The following is a 19727-nucleotide window of genomic DNA, read 5'->3' on the forward strand; positions in this document are numbered from 1 at the left end:
TTCTTCTTCATCTTCACTGAAGATAGTAATATCGTCAGCGAATCTTTTCACTGATACACTTCCACCCGGTATTGTAATCCCACACTTGAATCTTTTATTTTTTCGTATCATACCTTGTTCGATATATAGGTTGAACATTTTTATATCCTTCTCAATCGGAGCACTCTCTGGTGCCCTACTTTTCCTAGAGCCAGGGTCCATATAAACCCACACAAAAAAATTCATTCGTATCATAATACAAAAATTACTTCAAGGCAAGGCCATTCTTCACGATAGCCTGTCAGTCTCGCTATTCATAATACTCATGTCATAGACACAGAAAGTGGACAGTAAATGGCACTTTTTTTTGTTAATACCACAATTTATAAGAACCAAACGGCACTATATAGTTTGACACATCAGTGTTAAACACTCCCAAAGGCAACTCACCCCAAAGGCAACCATTCCAATTTCCCAGCGGACTGTAATCCTTCGATTTGCGGAAGGAGGTCTTATGGTTGCCACAAACCCCAACAGTAAAATTATAGCTCGAACAGTCCACGGGTATACTGCCGGTTCATAATGTCCAACGGGCACAATATTTCGGCGATCAGCCATGTCGCCATCGTCAGGTGCGCTAACGATGGTGACGTGTCTGGTCGCCGAAATATTGTGCCCGTTGGACATTATGAACCGGCAGTACACACGTGGACTGTTCGAGAACAAATGCGCCGGGAGAAACTGAAGAATCACAGTAAAATTATAGTCTCAGAGGGAGGCGGGACAAGGTATGGGAAGATCCACTCTAAGCTGAACAAAGTTCGGAAATAGACTTCAATAACCAAAAAAAGTTCAGAGGTAGAATTCAAAAACGAAAAATAGCATGTGCTCGAGAGACCACTGTATTGATTTTGTGCACGCATCAAGTAGAGACTGATAGCGAGTCAGATTATGAATTCATACTGCATACCTATACATTAGTAGCTCGACTGCCCTTATTTGGCACATCCAGATATCATGTTATCTGATAATCCGTATTCAAGCAAAAAATAAAAGGTGGTCTGAAAACCACTGTAAGGTATGTGTATCAGTTAACGACCACTCAAGGTTCAACAGTTTCTTCATTTTTAATTTGGGCATACAGGGAAATGCTATACATGGTACTAGAAAGTCAATTCATTTCTTTATTAGAGAATAACAAGGAAAATTAAAAATTTCATATTTTTTACTGATGTAAATAAGTTAGTCGTCAACGTGATCTTATTAAAATCTCTGGTTCTAAATAAGGTCCAAAGAGTCTACTTAGTAAGCTCCATGCTTTAAATTATTATAGAAATAGAACATAAAAGAGTCTCTCAGATTAAATTAATCAGGAGTTCGGTATTCTGGCGCACATTATTTTCGCATAGTTATATTGTTACATTCTAAGCGTGTTCATGAGCAATAATATGAAATCGTCTTGCTCCCTTCCCGGCAAACACTTCATTTTGGCTGTGCCGCGGCAATCGTCAATTTCTCTCATTCATATTGTATACATTTTGATGTTTTTCCATAAAATTTATCAAGAATCACATTTTTCAATTGTTTTTCAAAGTAATCTGAAACCATAATTTGTTTAATTTGGGGAAGATGTGTCCAAATTCATCACCTGAGCACTCATTTTTTCGACATCAGGATGGCGCTGAAGAAAAAGTCTCAGTCATTGTTCTGAAAAGTAACGATCAAATGCACTTGGAACACGATCAAAAACAATTAGAAAATCGGGAAAAAGTACATTAAAATCAAATTCATAAGTTACAAAATCATATATTTATTTTTTCAACATAGTCGCCGTTAAGACTATCACATTACTCCCAGCGTGTAACAGGATTTTTCATTCCGTCACCGAAAAATTCTTCGGACGTTTTTCGAATGCAGAACTTGGCAGCTGCCTTCCACCTCAACGGCCGAAGTGTAATGATCACTTGAGTCTCTCTTGAGTAGAGGAAGGAAATAAAAATCGCACGGTGCAAGATCGGGGTAGTAAACTTCAGGTTTCCTAATTGTTCAATAGTGAAGCCGACGCATTCCTTGGATATTCTAATATGGTTTGCGAAACGCTTTTGAGTGATTCGCCGACCACTTTGAATCATATGATCGACGAGTTTGCGATGTTTATCGTCTGTGACATAGATCGGATATCCGCTGCATGTTTCACCAACAACTATTGCTTTTCGTGGCTTGCAGTCACGAAATTTTATTATCCATCGATTTACAGTAGACCTAGCAACAGCACCGTCACTACAAACAGTCTTTAAACGACGATGAATCTCACTAGAATCACTTTCTCAGCAGTTAAAAATTAGATAGCTGCACACTGTTTAACTCACGTTGACATAGCACTAGAACACGTCTCTCCATACTCCCGCTACTAAAAATACACTGACAAATGCAACGCATTCAAACTGGGAATACGTTACAGGGGGAAGTTACCTTCCGCATGCCATATAGTGCGCTTCTGGAGTTCATTTATGTTGTGTTCTACAAGAATGTGCGCATTACTACTCAGCCTGGTCACGTAGCTTACTTGTCTTATTGAAGACTGTTTTAATATTATTCATTTAAATGCTGATCTTTTTACAAGTTTCTTCAGTTTTAATCTACACTTAATAACCAATAGATTGTCGTCAGAGTCCACATCTGCCCTGGAAAAGTCTTACAATTTAAAACGTGGTTCCTAAATCTCTCGACACTGGACTCGCATTCGGGAGGACGACGGCTCAATCCCGCGTCCGGCCATCCTGATTTAGGTTTTCCGTGATTCCCCTAAATCACTCCAGGCAAATGCCGGGATGGTTCCTCTCAAAAGGGCACGGCCGACTTCGTTCCCTAATCCGATGAGACCGATGACCACGCTGTCTGGTCTCCTTCCCCAAACCAATCAACCAACCTAAATCTCTGTCTAACCACTATATAATCTATCTGAAACCTTCCAGTGTCTCCAGGCCTCTTCCATGTATACAACCTTCTTTCATGATTCTTAAACCAAGTGTTTGCGTTATGTGCAAAATTCTACTAGGCTGCTTCCTCTTTCATTCCTTACTCCCAATCCTATATTCATCTACAACTTTTCATTCTCTTCCTTTTCCTACTACCGAATTCCAGTCCCCCATGACTATTAAATTTTCGTCTCCCTTGACTATCTGAATAATTTCTTATATCTCATCATACATTTCTTCAATCCCTTCGTCATCTGCGGAGCTAGTTGGCATATAAACTTGTAGTGCTGTGGTAGGCCTGGGCTTCAATTCTATGTTGGCTACAATAATGCATTCACTATGCTGTTCGTAGTTGCTTACCCAAGCTCCTACCTATTCATAAGCTACTCCTGCGTTACCCCTATTTGAGTTTGTACAACTTGTGGTCTTGCGGTAGCATTCTTGCTTCCCGCACACGGAATCCCAGGCTCGATTCCCGGCGGGGTCAGGAATTTTTCCTGCCTCAAGAAGACTGGGTGTCGTCTTCATCATCATCATTCTTCCCCATTTCGGTCGGAGGAAGGTAACGGCAAACCACCTCCACTGGGGCCTTGTCTAGTACAGCCGGTGTAGGTCTCTCGCATCGTTCCCTATGTACCTTGGAGTATGGGATTTCATCATCATCATTCACCTGACCACAAGCCTTGTTCCTCCTGCCACCGAACTTCTCTAATTCCCACTGTATCTAACTTTAACCTATCCATTTCCCTTTTTACATTTTCTAACCTACCTGCACGATTAAGGGATCTGACATTCTACACTCCAGTCCACAGAATGCCAGTTTTCTTTCTCCTGATAACAACGTCCTCCTGAGTAGTCCCCGCCGCTTGGAGTGGCCGTACGGTTTGAGGTGCCATTTCACGGATTGCGCGGCCCCTCCCGCCGGAGGTTCGAGTCCTCCCTCGGGTATGGGTGTGTATGTTGTTCTTAGCACAAGTTAGTTTAAGTTAATTTAAATAGTGTGTAAGTCTAGGGACCGATGACTTAAGTAGTTAGGAATTCACACACATTTCAACATTTTTTGAGTAGTCCCCGCCCAGAGAACCCAATGGGGGACTATTTTACTTCCAGAATATTTTGCCCAAGAGGACTCCACCACCATTTGACCATACAGTAGACTGCATGCTCTCGGGAAAAATAACGGCTGTAGTTGCCCCTTGCCCCTTGCTTTCAGTCGTTCCCAGTACCAGCATAGCAAGGTCGTTTTGGTTAATGTTGCAAGGCCAAATCAGTCAATCATCCAGACTGTTGTCCCTGGAACTACTGAAAAGGCTGCTGCCCCACTGCAGGAACCACACGTTTGTTTGGCCTCTCAACAGATACCCCTCCATTGTGGTTGCACCTATAGTACAGCTGTCTGTATCACTGAGGCACGCAAGCCTCCCCACCAACGGGAAGGTCCATGGTTCAAGGGAATAGGATGGAAGATATATATAGGCGATTACATACAAATTATGCTAAATATCTGAAAAAGTCAAGAATAGCACTTAAAAGCAACAACAAAAAATGAGAGGACATGAATCACAGCTGAAGTGGTATACCAGTGCCGTCGAGTGCTTTTGCTGCCACCTTCCAAGTCTCCCTCATACATCAGAATTACCAGGAGAGGGCTTTATTTAAAATCGGGTCTTATTTGATACACCTACCTTATTAGTACTACTATGGATTTCAGCGAAATGTAGATAGATATCCTAGCAGATACCACTGAAGAGAAAGTTTCACAATGGTTGTGTTTTCATTCTTTGGAACTCATTACACGAGCTGCCACCTATAGTTACTCACTCTGCCTTTAGTGCGCCATCAGAGTGTTCCCAGAGAGAAACTATACGCCATTTCTTACTTGAACTGTGCATATAACACCATCCTACTGCAATAACGCCGTACTTTTACATCCATTTGCGTATTTGATCAAAATTTATTTCACTAGCTAATCACCCCCTGTTTCGCTCGGATATACTTTATCGTCCGCACCTACTGTTTCCTTCCTTAACAGAATTTTTTATGTTATTCACATATTGCTACAACTTCTAAATTTTCCACGTAAGTTAAGGCCCCAGAAGCATGATCTCTTCTGAATGTACTAATGAAAAAGCCGTTCTGTTAGCTGGAATCCAAGGGTTTTGTTAATCATACCTTTTGCGTTCTTGTGGTGACATTTCCATAGAAACTTCATTCCCAAACACATATTTTTTTATATCAAACCGAGAAGTGAAATGCCAGTTTTCATCTATTTAGCCTTAAAAAATTTTTATGTAATGAAACATTTCTAAAAAATTTTCATCCTCAATTTCATCGCCTTAAGGACCGAATTTCCAAAAACAGTGATATGTGTATTTTCTTAATTCTAACAGAGAAGCCAAGTACAAATTTTTATAGATTTAGCTTTGAAAATGCTTTCATGAAACAACAATTTCATAAAACCTTTCAAACACTGTTTCACTCCCTTAGAGAGCTGACTTGCCAAAAACAATGAAACAAGTTTTTTTTTATTTATAAGCGAGAAGTCAAATACCAATTTTCATAGATGTAGCTTTAAAATGCTTTAGTAGTTCATTAATGAAAATGTATTTTAAAGAAAAACATGCACCGACTGTTTTACCTCCATGGGGGTTAAAATACCGAAACGGCTGGAACACGTATTTTTTTTTATTTCTGACTAAAAAACAAATACCAATTTTCATAATTTAAGCTTCAAAATTGCCATAAAAAGGAAATATTTTCAAAAAGCCTTTATCCCCTATTTCACCCCGTTTGGGGTTGAATTTCGTAAAATCCCTTCTTAAACGACACAGACAGTGGAAGATCAACACATTCTGCAAATTTCAAGTTTCTGTCGTTAATGGTTTGGGCTGAGCGATGATAAGTCAGAGAGTCAGTCGGGACATTTTCTTTTATATATAGAGAGTAATATATTCGATTTTGTTACATAAACACATTCACTGTTGTGTCACATTTTTACAGCGTTGCACCACACTCAGAGAGTTCTGATTCAAGTCACTGTAGAGGGAAGAAGTAGATAACAAACAAGAAACTCTGAAAATTTTGTACATGATGTTTTCTCAGTTCTGCATTCCATTTACCGAATCACTACAGTATTTTTGGCGTAACATCTTATGCAGCTGAAAGTTTAGTCTGTCGGGTCTCTAAGGACGGAAGAACAGAAAAATTTGTATATTCACTGCAGACGGGCAAGAATTGGCAGTCTTCAATTTAGTCTGCAGTTTACTTTACTTCAAGTTAGGTCTTGCACGACGGGTTTCTGAAGATATACGGGGAACAATTAAGAATATTTACCTGTTCTGCAAGTACTGTATTAGTTTATTGCGTCACTGTACTGACAGCAGAACCTTAAGATTGGATCTTAACTACAATCCCAGGGACAGAAGAAGCATAGAACTTACTGGACGCCTGGGCCAGACCGTCGCGGCTGTTGGTGCCTATGATCCAGGAACGTTGCTCTTTTATGACCACCGAGAACTCGATCATCTTCTCCGTCGTGTTGAAGCGCAGCGTGCGGTTACGTGGCATGAAAGGCTCCAGTGTAGGCGCGAACGGTGTCCCTCTGTCCTGCACAAATACCACATGTACCCAATATATCGAGTGTTCGCCGGCGTATTTGTTTTGTAGCAGCAAATTCCTGTTTGTGTGTGTGTGTGTGTGTGTGTGTGTGTGTGTGTGTGTGTGTGTGTGTGTGTGTGTAACAGAGAAGGCAGACAGCGAAGGAGATTAATCAAACTATGGATAGTGCGGGAATAGGGAGAAAGAGAGGTAACAGAAAGAGGGATTAGACAGGCAGAGAGGTAAAGACAGCAAATACACAGACAGAGAGAAGAAGAGTTTCGTAAAATACCGAAATTATCTGCGTTATTTTCAGCTAGTCCCCAGATCACCTTGCAACGATGCACAATGACTTGATAGTTTCATACTTTAAATAAAACTACATAATTATCTCCTTGTATGTATCATTTAGGAATTAATACTGTTAGTTGGAACAAAAATTTCCTTCATTATAAGATAACGTAACATACAAACCACAAAATAAAAATCATTTTTCTTTTCTTCATACGATGTCATTCGGATGAATATTCTAACAACAGTCAATATTGATTAAGAGGGGACAAATTCTCGAAACTTCGTAGTAATCCAAGTCTTCCAGTCTGAAACTGGGTCAGTACGTGACACACGTGTAACTTCCGAATAGATACATCTGTTGTACTATATAAAAATTCTTGCTGCAAGACAATGTCGCAAATAAAAACTGAAGTCTTAACTGTAGAACACGGTAAAAGATGTTTGCTCACATGGTAATAAATCATATCAACTTGACGTTATTGAAAGTGTAAGCAGGGATAGAATAATTCGTAAAATAATATTTTTCCCGAAAGGTTACAACAGTCCACTACTAGATTTACAGATTAGCAGGAATTAGTAAGTTAGATCATTTTCCACGGTAGATCATAATGATGTGGAACGAGTCATTTTACATCTTATAATTATATGTTTCCTTGAGACATTTAAATATCTTCTTTATCTACGATAATGATCGGAGCAGAAGAAATGAATTAAGATTTGTGCCAGGACCTGGATTCGAACTCGGGTTTTCTTGCTTCCTAGGCAGAAATGCCAACGATTACACCACCACTGCGCTATGGTCAAGATTTCTGCACGAACTACCCAAGTTGTGTGCCCTTCCCATTCGATTCATATCTTCAGCTTATTTTTTCCTTACATCGTCACTAATTGCCAGGGCTTTCCGTCATTGGAGTATCACCCCAGCTTTGGACATAATGGGAAAGTCCTGCACCACAGCTGATCTTGTAGATCTTATAATTATGTCCAACACGGGGTGCTAGTCTAATGACGGAGAGCCCTGGCAGCAGTGCTGATGTAAAGGAAAAATAAGCTGAAGATATTAATTGAAGTTTGTGTTAGGGAGGACACTCAACTTGGGTAGTTCGTGCAGCAATGTTCACCATAGTGCTGTGGTGGTGTAATGGTTAGCAATGGTTAGCATTTCTGTATAGCAAGCAAGGCGACCAGGCTCCGAGTCGCGGCCCTGGCACAAATTTGAATTTATTTCTTCTGCTTCGATCATTATCGTAGAGTCATTTTACATTCATATAGAAAATTAATTTGTGCATACGGTTACATTCTGAATATTTCTGAGTACTTTTTTATTTTTTTACATTTTATTACAAAAAGAAAAAAGGGTATACCAATATGAGTTAGCAATTCCTACCCATCACGTTTTACACATTACAGTAATAGAAATTCTACGCAACAGAAGGAGTTGACAAGGAAAAACTTTCTCAGTTTGTTTTCACATTTTACTTTGCTATCTGTCAGACATTTTATGCCAGTGAGTAAGTCATCAAAACTTTTTGTTGCAGCATTTTGCAGCCCTTTTTTGTAGTAAAGACTACCTTAATGTGGTGCAATTAATGTCATTTTTCATTATGGTATAGGAATTATGTACATCAGTGTTCCTTTTGAACTATAATGGATTATTTACAACAAACTTCATGAAGGAATAAATATGCTGTGAAGCAGTAATCAGAAACCCCAATTCCTTAAACAAATGTCTACAATATAATCGTGGATGAGCACCGCATATTATACGAGGTTTGGAATTTTAATAGTGGCAACTATTTATTTACAGCTGGTACAAAATAGGCACGTGTTACAAAGTTTTAATAACCTTCAAAGTAGTCGCCAGCACTGTATATAACCCGTTGCCAGTGATGTGGAAGTCGTAGGATATTCTTAGCAGTGCCAGTTGTGTTGACAGTTCGAGCGGCACGGTCTATTGCCCGACGAATTTGTAGCAGTTCTGAAGCGAATGCCGTAAAATGTTTCCTTCAGTTTAGAAATCAAGTTGAACTCACGAGGGCTTAAGTCAGGGGAGTGCAGTAGGTAGTATAGCACTTAGCAGCACCATCAGTCAAACAAATCAGTAACAGCTTGCACTGTACGTGCTTGAGCATTTCCTGCAGAATGATAAGGTCCTGCAGAAACTGTCACCACTTCTGTCACTAACCAGGTGGTAGGTTTGTTGCAAAAATGTGTTCCGCCAGTACGTTTGATAACTATTGAATAATCGTTGGCGCATCTGTACATGGCGCAACACGTCTCCCCAATGCATCTCAGAGGTGCTCGACGGGACTTTACACCATATGAGGGTACATCCGACATCATCAAACATTATGGTTTTGATTATCCGGTTGTTGTGATGTAGAGAGGCATAATGTTGCATAGGTACACTAACATCCAAATCTTTCAACACGGTAAACTCACTAATACTACGTTATTGTGACAGTATACTGTTTCATCATGTACATCTACTCCGGGGTGCATTCGGCTCCGGCCGGCCCGAGTGGCCGTGCGGTTCTAGGCGCTACAGTCTGGAACCGAGCGACCGCTACGGTCGCAGGTTCGAATCCTGCCTCGGGCATGGATGTGTGTGATGTCCTTAGGTTAGTTAGGTTTAATTAGTTCTAAGTTCTAGGCGACTGATGACCTCAGAAGTTAAGTCGCATAGTGCTCAGAGCCATTTGAACCATTTTTGCATTCGGCTCTGACTTCATTTTCTACATCTACATCCACACCGATACTCTGCAAATCACACTTAAGTGCCTGTCAGAGCGTTCATCGAGCCGCCTTCCAATGTGAGATTTTCACTCTGCAGCGGAGTGTGCGCTGATATGATACTTCCTGGTAGATTAATACTGTGTGACGGACCCAGACACGAACTCGGGACGTTTGCCTTTCTCGGGCAAGTGCTCTTCTGCTTGGATAGCTCAGTCGGTAGAGAACTTGCCCGAGAAAGACAAGTCAGTATGTGAATTAATGCAGATGAATAGGAAAAAGAATCCCGTAATGTTTGAATATTCCATTAGTAGTGTAGCGCTTGACACAGTCACGTCGATTAAATACTTGGGCGTAACACTGCAGAGCGATATGAGGTGGGACAAGCGTGTAATGGTAGTTGTGGGGAAGGCGGATAGTCGTCTTCGCTTCATTGGTAGAATTTTGGGAATATGTGGTTCATTTGTAAAGGAGACCGCTTATAAAACACTAATACGACCTATTCTTGTGTACTGCTCGAGCGTTTGGGATCCCTATCAGGTCGGATTGAGAGATGACATAGAAGCAATTCAGAGGCGGGCTGCTAGATTTGTTACTGGTAGGTTTGATTATCACGCGAGTGTTACGGAAATGCTTCAGGAACTCGGGTGGGAGTCTCTAGAGGAAAGGAGGCGTTCTTTTCGTGAATCGATACTGAGGAAATTTAGAGAACCAGCATTTGAGGCTGACTGCAGTACAATTTTACTGCCATCAACTTATATTTCGCGGAAAGACAACAAAGATAATGGCTCTGAGCACTATGTGACTTAACGTCTGAGATCATCAGTCGCCTAGAACTTAGAACTAATTAAACCTAACTAACCTAAGGACATCACACACAGCCATGCCCGAGGCAGGATTCGAACCTGCGACCGTAGCGGTCGCTCGGCTCCAGACTGCAGCGCCTAGAACCGCACGGCCTCTCCGACCGGCAAAACAAAGATAAGATAAGAGAGATTAGGGCTCGTACAGAGGCATATAGGCAGCCATTTTTCCCTCGTTCTGTTTGGGAGTGGAACAGGGAGAGAAGATGCTAGTTGTGCGTCGAGGTACCCTCCGCCACGCAATGTATGGTGGATTGCGGAGTATGTATGTAGATGTAGATGTAGATGATCTTTTCTCGCTATGTAGGTCGACGCAAACAAAATATTTTCGCATTCAGAGAAGAAGGTTGGTGATTGAAATTTCGACAGGAGATGCCGCCGCAACGAGAAACGCCTTTGTTTTAATGATGTCCATCCCAAATCCTTCATGTCCGTGGCACTCTCTCTCACATTTCTCGATAGTACAAAACATGCTGTCCTTCTTTGAACTTTCTCGATGTACTCCATGAATGCTAACTGGTAAGTATCCCAAACTACTCAGCAATACTCCAAAACAAGACGGACGAGCGTAGTGTAGGCAGTCCCTTTAGTAAATCTGTCGCTTTTTTGGATTACAGTCGACCGCAGCTGCGCGGCGGAAGATATCCGGTGGATTCGCTTAGCATTTCCCCCGACTTATATCACATCGAGTACCTGTGGGATGTGTTCGGTAGACGTACTGCAGGATGTCCACATGCACCAACGACCATCTAGCAATTGTCAACAGCGTTGGTGGAGGAGTGGAACGCAACACCACAAGAACTTACCAATTTTGATGCCAGCACGAGGGCATCCATTGCCGACCGTGTGATCACACACTTTATTAACAACCACGTCCCATCTTTTGTAATGTCCGAGGTCCAAAATAAGTCGCGATGACCAGTGCAACACTCGCCGTAGAATTTAATTATCATTTACGTTCGTCACATTGCGCGTTTCTTACAGTTACCTTCTGTCCTATACTGTAGCAGTTGTTTCAATGTGTGGTCCAAGTTTCATCGAGTTATGTCGCTTCACAGTGACGAATTCTGTGTAAGATGTAATCATCTTGATGTTGATGCTCTTTTGTCTGTGTTTGCTTTAACAATAACATATGTTTTTGAGTGGGGTCTGCCTTTAGCAAAACACTTTTTTGTTTTTTGTCCCAGACATGTTTCACCGCAGCTGCAGCATCATCAGTGGATTTTCTTATTGTTATGGCTGTTAAACGTAAGGAATGTTCTTTACTGTTTAAATACATACAAATATTAGTTTCTAGCCGGCCGGAGTAGCCGAGCGGTTCTAGGCGCTACAGACTGGAGCCGCGCGACCGCTACGGTCGCAGGTTTGAATCCTTCCTCTGGCATGGATGTGTGTGATGTCCTTAGTTTAGTTAGGTTTAAGTAGTTCTAATTTCTAGGGGACTGATGACCACAGCAGTTAAGTCCCGCAGCAGGTAAACCACACCATGTGGCCGGCCGCGGTGGCCGAGCGGTTCTAGGCGCTTCAGTCCTGAACCGCGAGACTACTACGGTCGCAGGTTCGAATCCTGCCTCGTAGATGGATGTGTGCGATGTCCTTAGGTTAGTTAGGTTTAAGTAGTTCTACGTTCTAGGGGACTGATGACCTAAGATGTTAAGTCCCATAGTGCTCAGAACAATTTGAACCACACCATGTGATAAGAAGGTATGAATACACAATTTTATGTGCTCCTCAGAAACCTGTAATTAGGATTTAGAAACCACGAGTAATATTTGTATGTATATAAACAGTACAGAACATTCCTTATGTTTAACAGCTATAATAATAAATGAACCACTGATGATGCTGCAACTGCAGCGAAACGTGTCTGGGACAGAAAAACAAAATCGTGTTTTGCTAAAGGCTGATCCCACTGAAAAACCTGTGTAGGATCCCTTCTTCCATAAGTTTTGGACAGCAGTGTAATATTCTGCGTATTTGTTACTTGATATGAAATGCTGGCGAGCAGAGAAGAAGGGGCGGTACTCACGGTGACGTTGGCAGCGTGCCGGACGAGCGCCTTGGCGGACTTGGTAGAGAGGCAGGCGCGCAGGCTCGGCGCGTCCTGCAGCTGCTCCGGCGGGCAGCCCACCAGCTCGCCCAGCCGGAAGGCCCTCCTGCGCGCCTCGGCCGTCGACACGTGCGCCCACGGGCTCAGCGCCGTGCCGGACAGCGACACCACCGCCGAGAACCGGTCTGCGGCAACACACGACACAACACTGACCACTCCCGCACCAAATGTAGTCAAATACCGTTGCACCTGCAAGAGGCATGCTGCTACACAGAAATGCGACTGCCATCTCGTTGTGGACGTACACGACTTAGTAGCAAGTACACTTTCTCCGCCGCGCGGAATTAGCCGAGCGGTCTGGGCGCTGCAGTCATGGACTGTGCGGCTGGTCCCGGCGGAGGTTCGAGTGCTCCCTGCGGCATGGGTGTGTGTGTTTGTCCCTAGGATAATTTAAGTTAAGTAGTGTGTAAGCTTAGGAACTGATGATCTTAGCAATTAAGTCCCGTAGGATTTCACACACATTGGAACATTTGAACACTTTCTCCTTGCTCTTAGGGCACGAAAACCTAGAATCACGCATTCGTTTTCTGCTTGTTCCAGTAATTCGGAAGCACAATAAATGCTGTAAATTTTGGATTCTCAGCCCAAAGAAAGCAGGTGTTGACAGATGTGAAAATTACCGAACTATCAGTTTAATAAGTCACAGCTGCAAAATACTAACACGAATTCTTTACAGACGAATGGAAAAACTGGTAGAAGCCGACCTCGGGGAGCTTTAGTTTGGATTCCGTAGAAATGTTGGAACACGTGAGGCAATACCGACCATACGACTTATCTTAGAAGAAAGATTAAGGAAAGGCAAACCTACGTTTCTAGCATTTTTAGACTTAGAGAAAGCTTTTGACAATGTTGACTAGAATACTCTTTTTCAAATTCTGAAGGTGGCAGGGGTAAAATACAGGCAGCGAAAGGTTATTTACAATTTGTACAGAAACCAGATGGCAGTTATAAGAGTCGAGGGGCATGAAAGGGAAGCAGTGGTTGGGAAGGTAGTGAGACAGGGTTGTAGCCTCTCACCGATGTTATTCAATCTGTATATTGAGCAAGCAGTAAAGGAAACAAGAGAAAAATTCGGAGTAGGAATTAAAATCCATGGAGAAGAAATAAAAACTTTGAGGTTCGCCGATGACATTGTAATTCTGTCAGAGACAGCAAAGGACTTGGAAGAGCAGTTGAATGGAATGGTCAGTGTCTTGAAAGGAGGATATAAGATGAACATCAACAAAAGCAAAACGAGGATAATGGAATGTAGTCGAATTAAGTCGGGTGATGCTGCGGGAATTAGATTAGGAAATGAGACGCTTAAAGTAGCAAAGGAGTTTTGCTATTTGGGGAGCAAAATAACTGACGATGGTCGAAGTAGAGAGGATATAAACTGTAGATTGGTAATGGCATGGAAAGCGTTTCTGAAGAAGAGAAATTTGTTAACATCGAGTATACATTTAAGTGTCAGGAAGTCGTTTCTGAAAGTATTTGTATGGAGTGTAGCCATGTATGGAAGTGAAACGCGGACGATAAATTGTTTAGACAAAAAGATAATAGAAGCTTTCGAAATGTGGTGCTACAGAAGAATGCTGAAGATTAGATGGGTAGATCACATAAATAATGAGGAGGTATTGAATAGAATTGGGGAGAAGAGGAGTTTGTGGCACAACTTGACAAGAAGAAGGGACCAGTTGGTAGGACATGTTCTGAGGCGTCAAGGGATCACAAATTTAGCATTGGAGGGTAAAAATCGTAGAGGGAGACCAAGAGATGAATACACTAAGCAGATTCAGAAGGATGTAGGTTGCAGTAAGTACTGAGAAATGAAGAATCTTGCACAGGATAGAGTAGCATGGAGAGCTGCAACAAACCACTCTCAGGACTGAAGACCACAACAACAGCCATTCAAACCTTGTCCTTTCTCCGACGCGTGAATGATACATTCGAGATCTGCCTACATGGAAGACAGCAACATCTGGAATCGCTGCTTCAGAACATCAAATTCATCTAACCTGCATGACTGCTCTGTAACTCACACTTCAGTGCCTGGCCTGGCAGAGGGTTCTTCGAACCATCTTCAGACAATTTCTCTACCTTTCCACTCTCTAACAGAGCGTGGAAGACATGAACACTTAAATCAGTCTATACGAGCTCTGATTTATTTTATTACGGGGATCATTTTTTCGTATGTAGGTTGGCAAAAATAAAACATTTTCGTATCCAGAGGAGAAACTTGGTGATTGAATTTTGAGGAAAGATCTCGCCTCAACGAAAAACGTCTTTTTTCAGTCATTGCCGTCACAACTAACTTATAATATCCGTGACATTCTTCCTTTGTTTCGCAATGACACAAAACGTGCTACCCTTATTCGAACTGTTCGATATCCTTCGGTCCTTTCTAGTAAGGATCATATGTAGCACAGAAATACTCTAACAGAAAACGAACAGTCATTGTGTAGGCACTCTCTATAGTAGACCTGTTGCATCTTTTAACTGTTCTGCCGATAAAACGTAGTCTTTGGCTTTCCTTCCCCACGGCATTGCCAATGTGATAGTTGTAACCTAAATTGTTCGTAATATTAATACTTAGTTATTTAGTCGAGCAGACAGCCTTTCAATTTGTGTGATTTATCGTATAATCGAAATTTAATCACTGTCAGGTCAAGCGTGCCATAAAACTGAAAGGGCTTTCAGAGGAAGGAGAGAAACCTGTTGTGAAGGCGTTTATCCCTGACGTCGGTAACACATCCGCCGATTTTTGCGAAATACTCATGATTTTTATTTATGCGGATGACCTCACACATTTCGTTATAGAGAGACAATTGCCGCTTTTCGCAGCATTCAGATATCGTGTCTAAGTCATTTCGCAATTGGTTTTGTTCTTCCGAAGATGACAGCATCATCTGCAAATAATCTAAGAAGTCTGCTCAGATTATCCCCTAAATCGCTTATGCAGATTAGGAACAACGGAGGGACTATAGCAGTTCCTTGGGGAACGCCAGCTATCACTTCTGATTTTCCGTCGGTTACTACGTACTGTGATCTTTCTAATATGAAAACACGGATCCAGTCGCATAACTGAAGCGATACTCCGTAGACACGCAATTTGAAGACTTTTCTCAGGGACCATATTTTCTGAAATCCCTACTGAAAATAGACATCAGTGATATGTGTCTGTAATTTAGCGGATTACTCCTATTTCGTTTCGTGGGTATTCGTGTGACATGTGAAACGGTCCAATCTTTTGGTATGGATCTTCCGTCGAGCGAAAGGTGGTAAATGATTGCTAAGTATGGCGCTATTGTATCAGCATACTATAAAGCAACCTCATTGGTATGCTGTCTGAACCAGAAGACTTGTCTTTATTAAGTGTTTTATAAGCTACCTAACTACAGCGAGGATATTTACTTCTAAGTTACTCATATTATCAGTTGTTCTCGACACGACTCACTGAGACACAGGATTTGCCGTAAACTAACTATTACAGAGTTATATTTGCGTGTTTTCACCTGTCATTCTCCTTCAGTACGAGAAGTCATCCTCAGCTCACTAGTCCACAGCTATCGTGAAGTGTCTGTCGAAGAGAGCTTAAAAGACAGCAGACAGTTTTCCTGAACAACAGTTAGAATCACTGTCAGGTCAAGCGTGCCATAAAACTGAAAGGGCTTTCAGAGTAAGGAGAGAAACCTGTTGTGACGGCGTTTATCCCTGACGTCGGTAACACATTCGCAAAAATCGGCGGAATACTCATGAATGCCGCAAAATACGATATCACCAGATGAAACCGGTATCAAACGTAGACATTGAATTATTTGAAATTAATTGGAATTATTACAATTATTATAATATAATATAATAATATATTCTAATGTAGTATATTAATATAATAATTATTTGGAACAAATTGTATCGAAAAGCTGTTGTCGGGAGAGCAGCGGAATCTCGGCATATTCGTGTATTCAGTTAGCGTCAGCCTGGCGCCGCCCAAACAGGCTACACATACAAGATAAGGGCAGTGTTAACTGAGGGCGTGACCACCATCCCGACACGCTCAGCACGGTGACGGAGGCTGCCCCTCGGAATATGCCCAAAGATGGCGATGTTCAAGCAAGTGATCCATATGCACATCAGACGGAATTTTCCAGGGGGTCCCTGATAGGGGATAATACAGGGCAGACGGTTTGAAAGGCAAGACCTGCCACCAAATTGAAGGGGGTACAGTAGGCGTCTGTGAAGCCACCCCTCTTTCGCTCGTTGCCAGGCTTCGGGCAGTTAGAGATATCAGCAGACGCTATCACGAGGACACGGGTTTACAGGCAGTTGACTTCAAGTGCTGCGAAGTGAGAGTTCTTCAAATGTTGAAATGTGTGTGAAATCTTATGGGACTTAACTGCTAAGGTCATCAGTCCCTAAGCTTACACACTACTTAACCTAAATTATCCTAAGGACAAACACACACACCCATGCCCGAGGGAAGACTCGAACCTCCGCCGAGATCAGCCGCACAGTCCGTGACTGCAGCGCCCTAAACCGCTCGGCTAATCCCGCGCGGCGAGAGTTCTTTAGGGATCATTGAGAAAGAGGCCGCGCAGTCAGTACTGCCAGGAACAGACTTCCACAGTTATGAAATTATTATGACTTTCACTTACCCTTGGCTTTCTTGAGAATTACACCGAGTTCTGTACCCCTGACAACACTTTTCAGCTTATGGGCGAGTCACAGTTGGATGTCTGCAGGCTGCCCACGCTATCGTCCATCGTAAATAGCGTCGATTGAGGTAAGACCAAAATCATCCCTCTCGGGACACGGAGCAAACATTATGTTAAGTGTATGTTTCACCTGCCGCCCAAACTCAGTCTTGTTGGAGCCTGCTACGGACGGCCTTGGGCTGTGAAAACCAGTGAGGGTAAGAACGGGCGATAGAGGAAATATGGGTGGATCATAAGATCACGGAGATAAGTAACAACTAAACAAACTGTGGTGGAGCACGACCTCTCTAATGGTCGCAGCATTAATTGTGGCGACACCAAATTGTTGAAAGAGGTCAAAACGATGTGGTATTGTGTTTTAAAGGAATCTGTAGAAATCCGGCTATACGGTGAGCTGATAAAGACATCGGATTCCAACTAACTAAGGCTTGAGCGTGTTCAAAGCAAAGCTACAGTATGTGGGACAATCCATTCACGCCACGCCAACTGACGAGCACACCATGTAGACCTGACTACTCAACATCAGAGGCGTTCCGACCTCCGGGCAGATTAAAGCACTTCATAGGAAAAGTGAAAAGACAGACAAACAATTATCGTCCAATTTCCAAAATATTAGAAAAAGTAATACACTCAAGAGTAGCCGCACACTAAAATAGGAGCAATTAACTTACCATTCAACAGTCTGGATTCCAGAAGGGCTGTTCGACTGCGGACGCTATCTATACATACATTCATCAGACATTACAAGTCTTAAATAATGACATACCGCCAGTTGCCGGCCGGAGTGGCCGAGCGGTTGTAGGCGCTCCAGTCTGGAGCCGCGCGACCGCTACGGTCGCAGATTCTAATCCTGCCTCGGGCATGTTATCCTTAGGTTAGTTAGGTTTAAGTAGTTCTCAGTTCTAGGGGACTGATGACCTCAGCAGTTAAGTCCCATAGTTCTCAGAGCCATTTGAACCATACCGCCAGTTGGTATATTTTGTGATCTTTCCAATACGTCTGACTGTGCAGATCGCGTTATTCTCTTAGAGAAACTCAAGTTTTATGGAACTTCTGGCTTTACGCACAACTGGTTTGAAACCTATTTGACAAACAGAATGGAAAAGGTTGTGCTGAATAATTCAGTGTCGTAAATGAAGAACATTATTGTGGCTGGGGTAAAAATCGCAAAGGAAGTTCCACAGGATTCAGTTTGGGTTCACTACTGTTCCACATATATATATCTATATATATATATCCAAATGACGCTCCTCTTAACGTTAACAAGCAGAATCGGTATTTTTTGGAAACGGTATTAGTGTTACAGTAAATCCCATTAGATGGAGAGCAACAGGAGAGTTGGTAAATGACACTTTACAAAGAATTATAAAATGGTTCTCAGAAAATGGACTCCCCCTAAATTTTGAAAAAACGCACTATATTCAGTTCTGTACAGAAATAGTCATATCAATAGTTGACGCAGCACATGAGAAACTAAGGTACAGTGTTCTATATGTTTCGTTGGACATGTTGATGAAAACATGAACTGGAAGAAGCATATTACTCAGCTTCTCAAACAGCTATGTTCAGCTACATTTGCTCTTATGTAATTGCTAGGCTTACAAACAAACGTAGCAAGTACCTGACATATTTTGCGTGTTTCTACTCACTAAGGTTTTAAGCAATAACTTTTTGAGGTAGCTGATCACTTAGAAAGAAAATATTGATCGCACAAAAGCGACCAGTAAGAATAATTAGTGGTGTTCACCCATCGATGTCGTGTAGGTAGCTCTTCAAGGAGATACGCATCTTTACTGCGCCGTCACAATACACATATTCGTTAATTAAATTCCTCATAAGTAATCCATCATAATTTGAGAGGAACAGTGATGTCGATATCAACAACACTAGAGGGTAAAATGACACTTATTGCCCAGTTAAAGCTCTGAGGAGCTGCTGGGCGACCCCTATTTCATTGACAAATTTCTGCATAAGAACTGGTAGACAGTAAAAAGAAACAAAATCCGGAGTTGCAAGATTAGGACTCAAAATAATAATGTTTTCATTAATGTTAACACAAATCATGTAAACACATCCCGTAAACTCACTCGTTGCATACCATTTTGATAAAAGAATCGGTCAAATGAACTATGGAACATGTACCTAACTAAGTAACTCAACTCCTAACAAAGGCATTGTTAACCATTTGAAATGTAAGGTTGCAGACATAAACTTGTCACCTCGAAAAATCATAAATATGTAATTAATTTCTTCGAGGAGTCCCAATAAATACTGAAATCACCACAGCTTGCCGCTAGAAGGCCCAAAACAAAATCGTGGAGTTTACTACATTTGAAGAGGAGCAACTTTGCAACAGTCCATACCGAGTTGATGAAGTGTGCACCACTTCACCACCGTTGCGTGGCGCGGACTCTCCCAGTAATGTTCAACAACTTTCTGCGAATAAACCTATATCGCAACTGAAATGGAGGCGGTGATG

At 42.0% G+C, this 19727-nt stretch overlaps 1 protein-coding gene across 1 annotated transcript in view; it reads right to left on the minus strand.

Moving 5' to 3' along the window:
* Positions 1 to 19727, minus strand: part of LOC126482010 (venom carboxylesterase-6-like) — a 143308-nt gene that overhangs the window by 66424 nt on the left and 57157 nt on the right. The window contains exons 5-6 of the mRNA XM_050105978.1: positions 12474 to 12679; positions 6398 to 6563 (exon numbers count right to left, since the gene is read on the minus strand). Coding sequence (XP_049961935.1) covers positions 6398 to 6563; positions 12474 to 12679 — 372 coding nt within the window. The remainder of the gene's footprint in view (positions 1 to 6397; positions 6564 to 12473; positions 12680 to 19727) is intronic.

The sequence above is a fragment of the Schistocerca serialis genome, chromosome 5 (genome assembly GCF_023864345.2).
Source record: "Schistocerca serialis cubense isolate TAMUIC-IGC-003099 chromosome 5, iqSchSeri2.2, whole genome shotgun sequence".
Lineage (NCBI taxonomy): Eukaryota > Metazoa > Arthropoda > Insecta > Orthoptera > Acrididae > Schistocerca > Schistocerca serialis.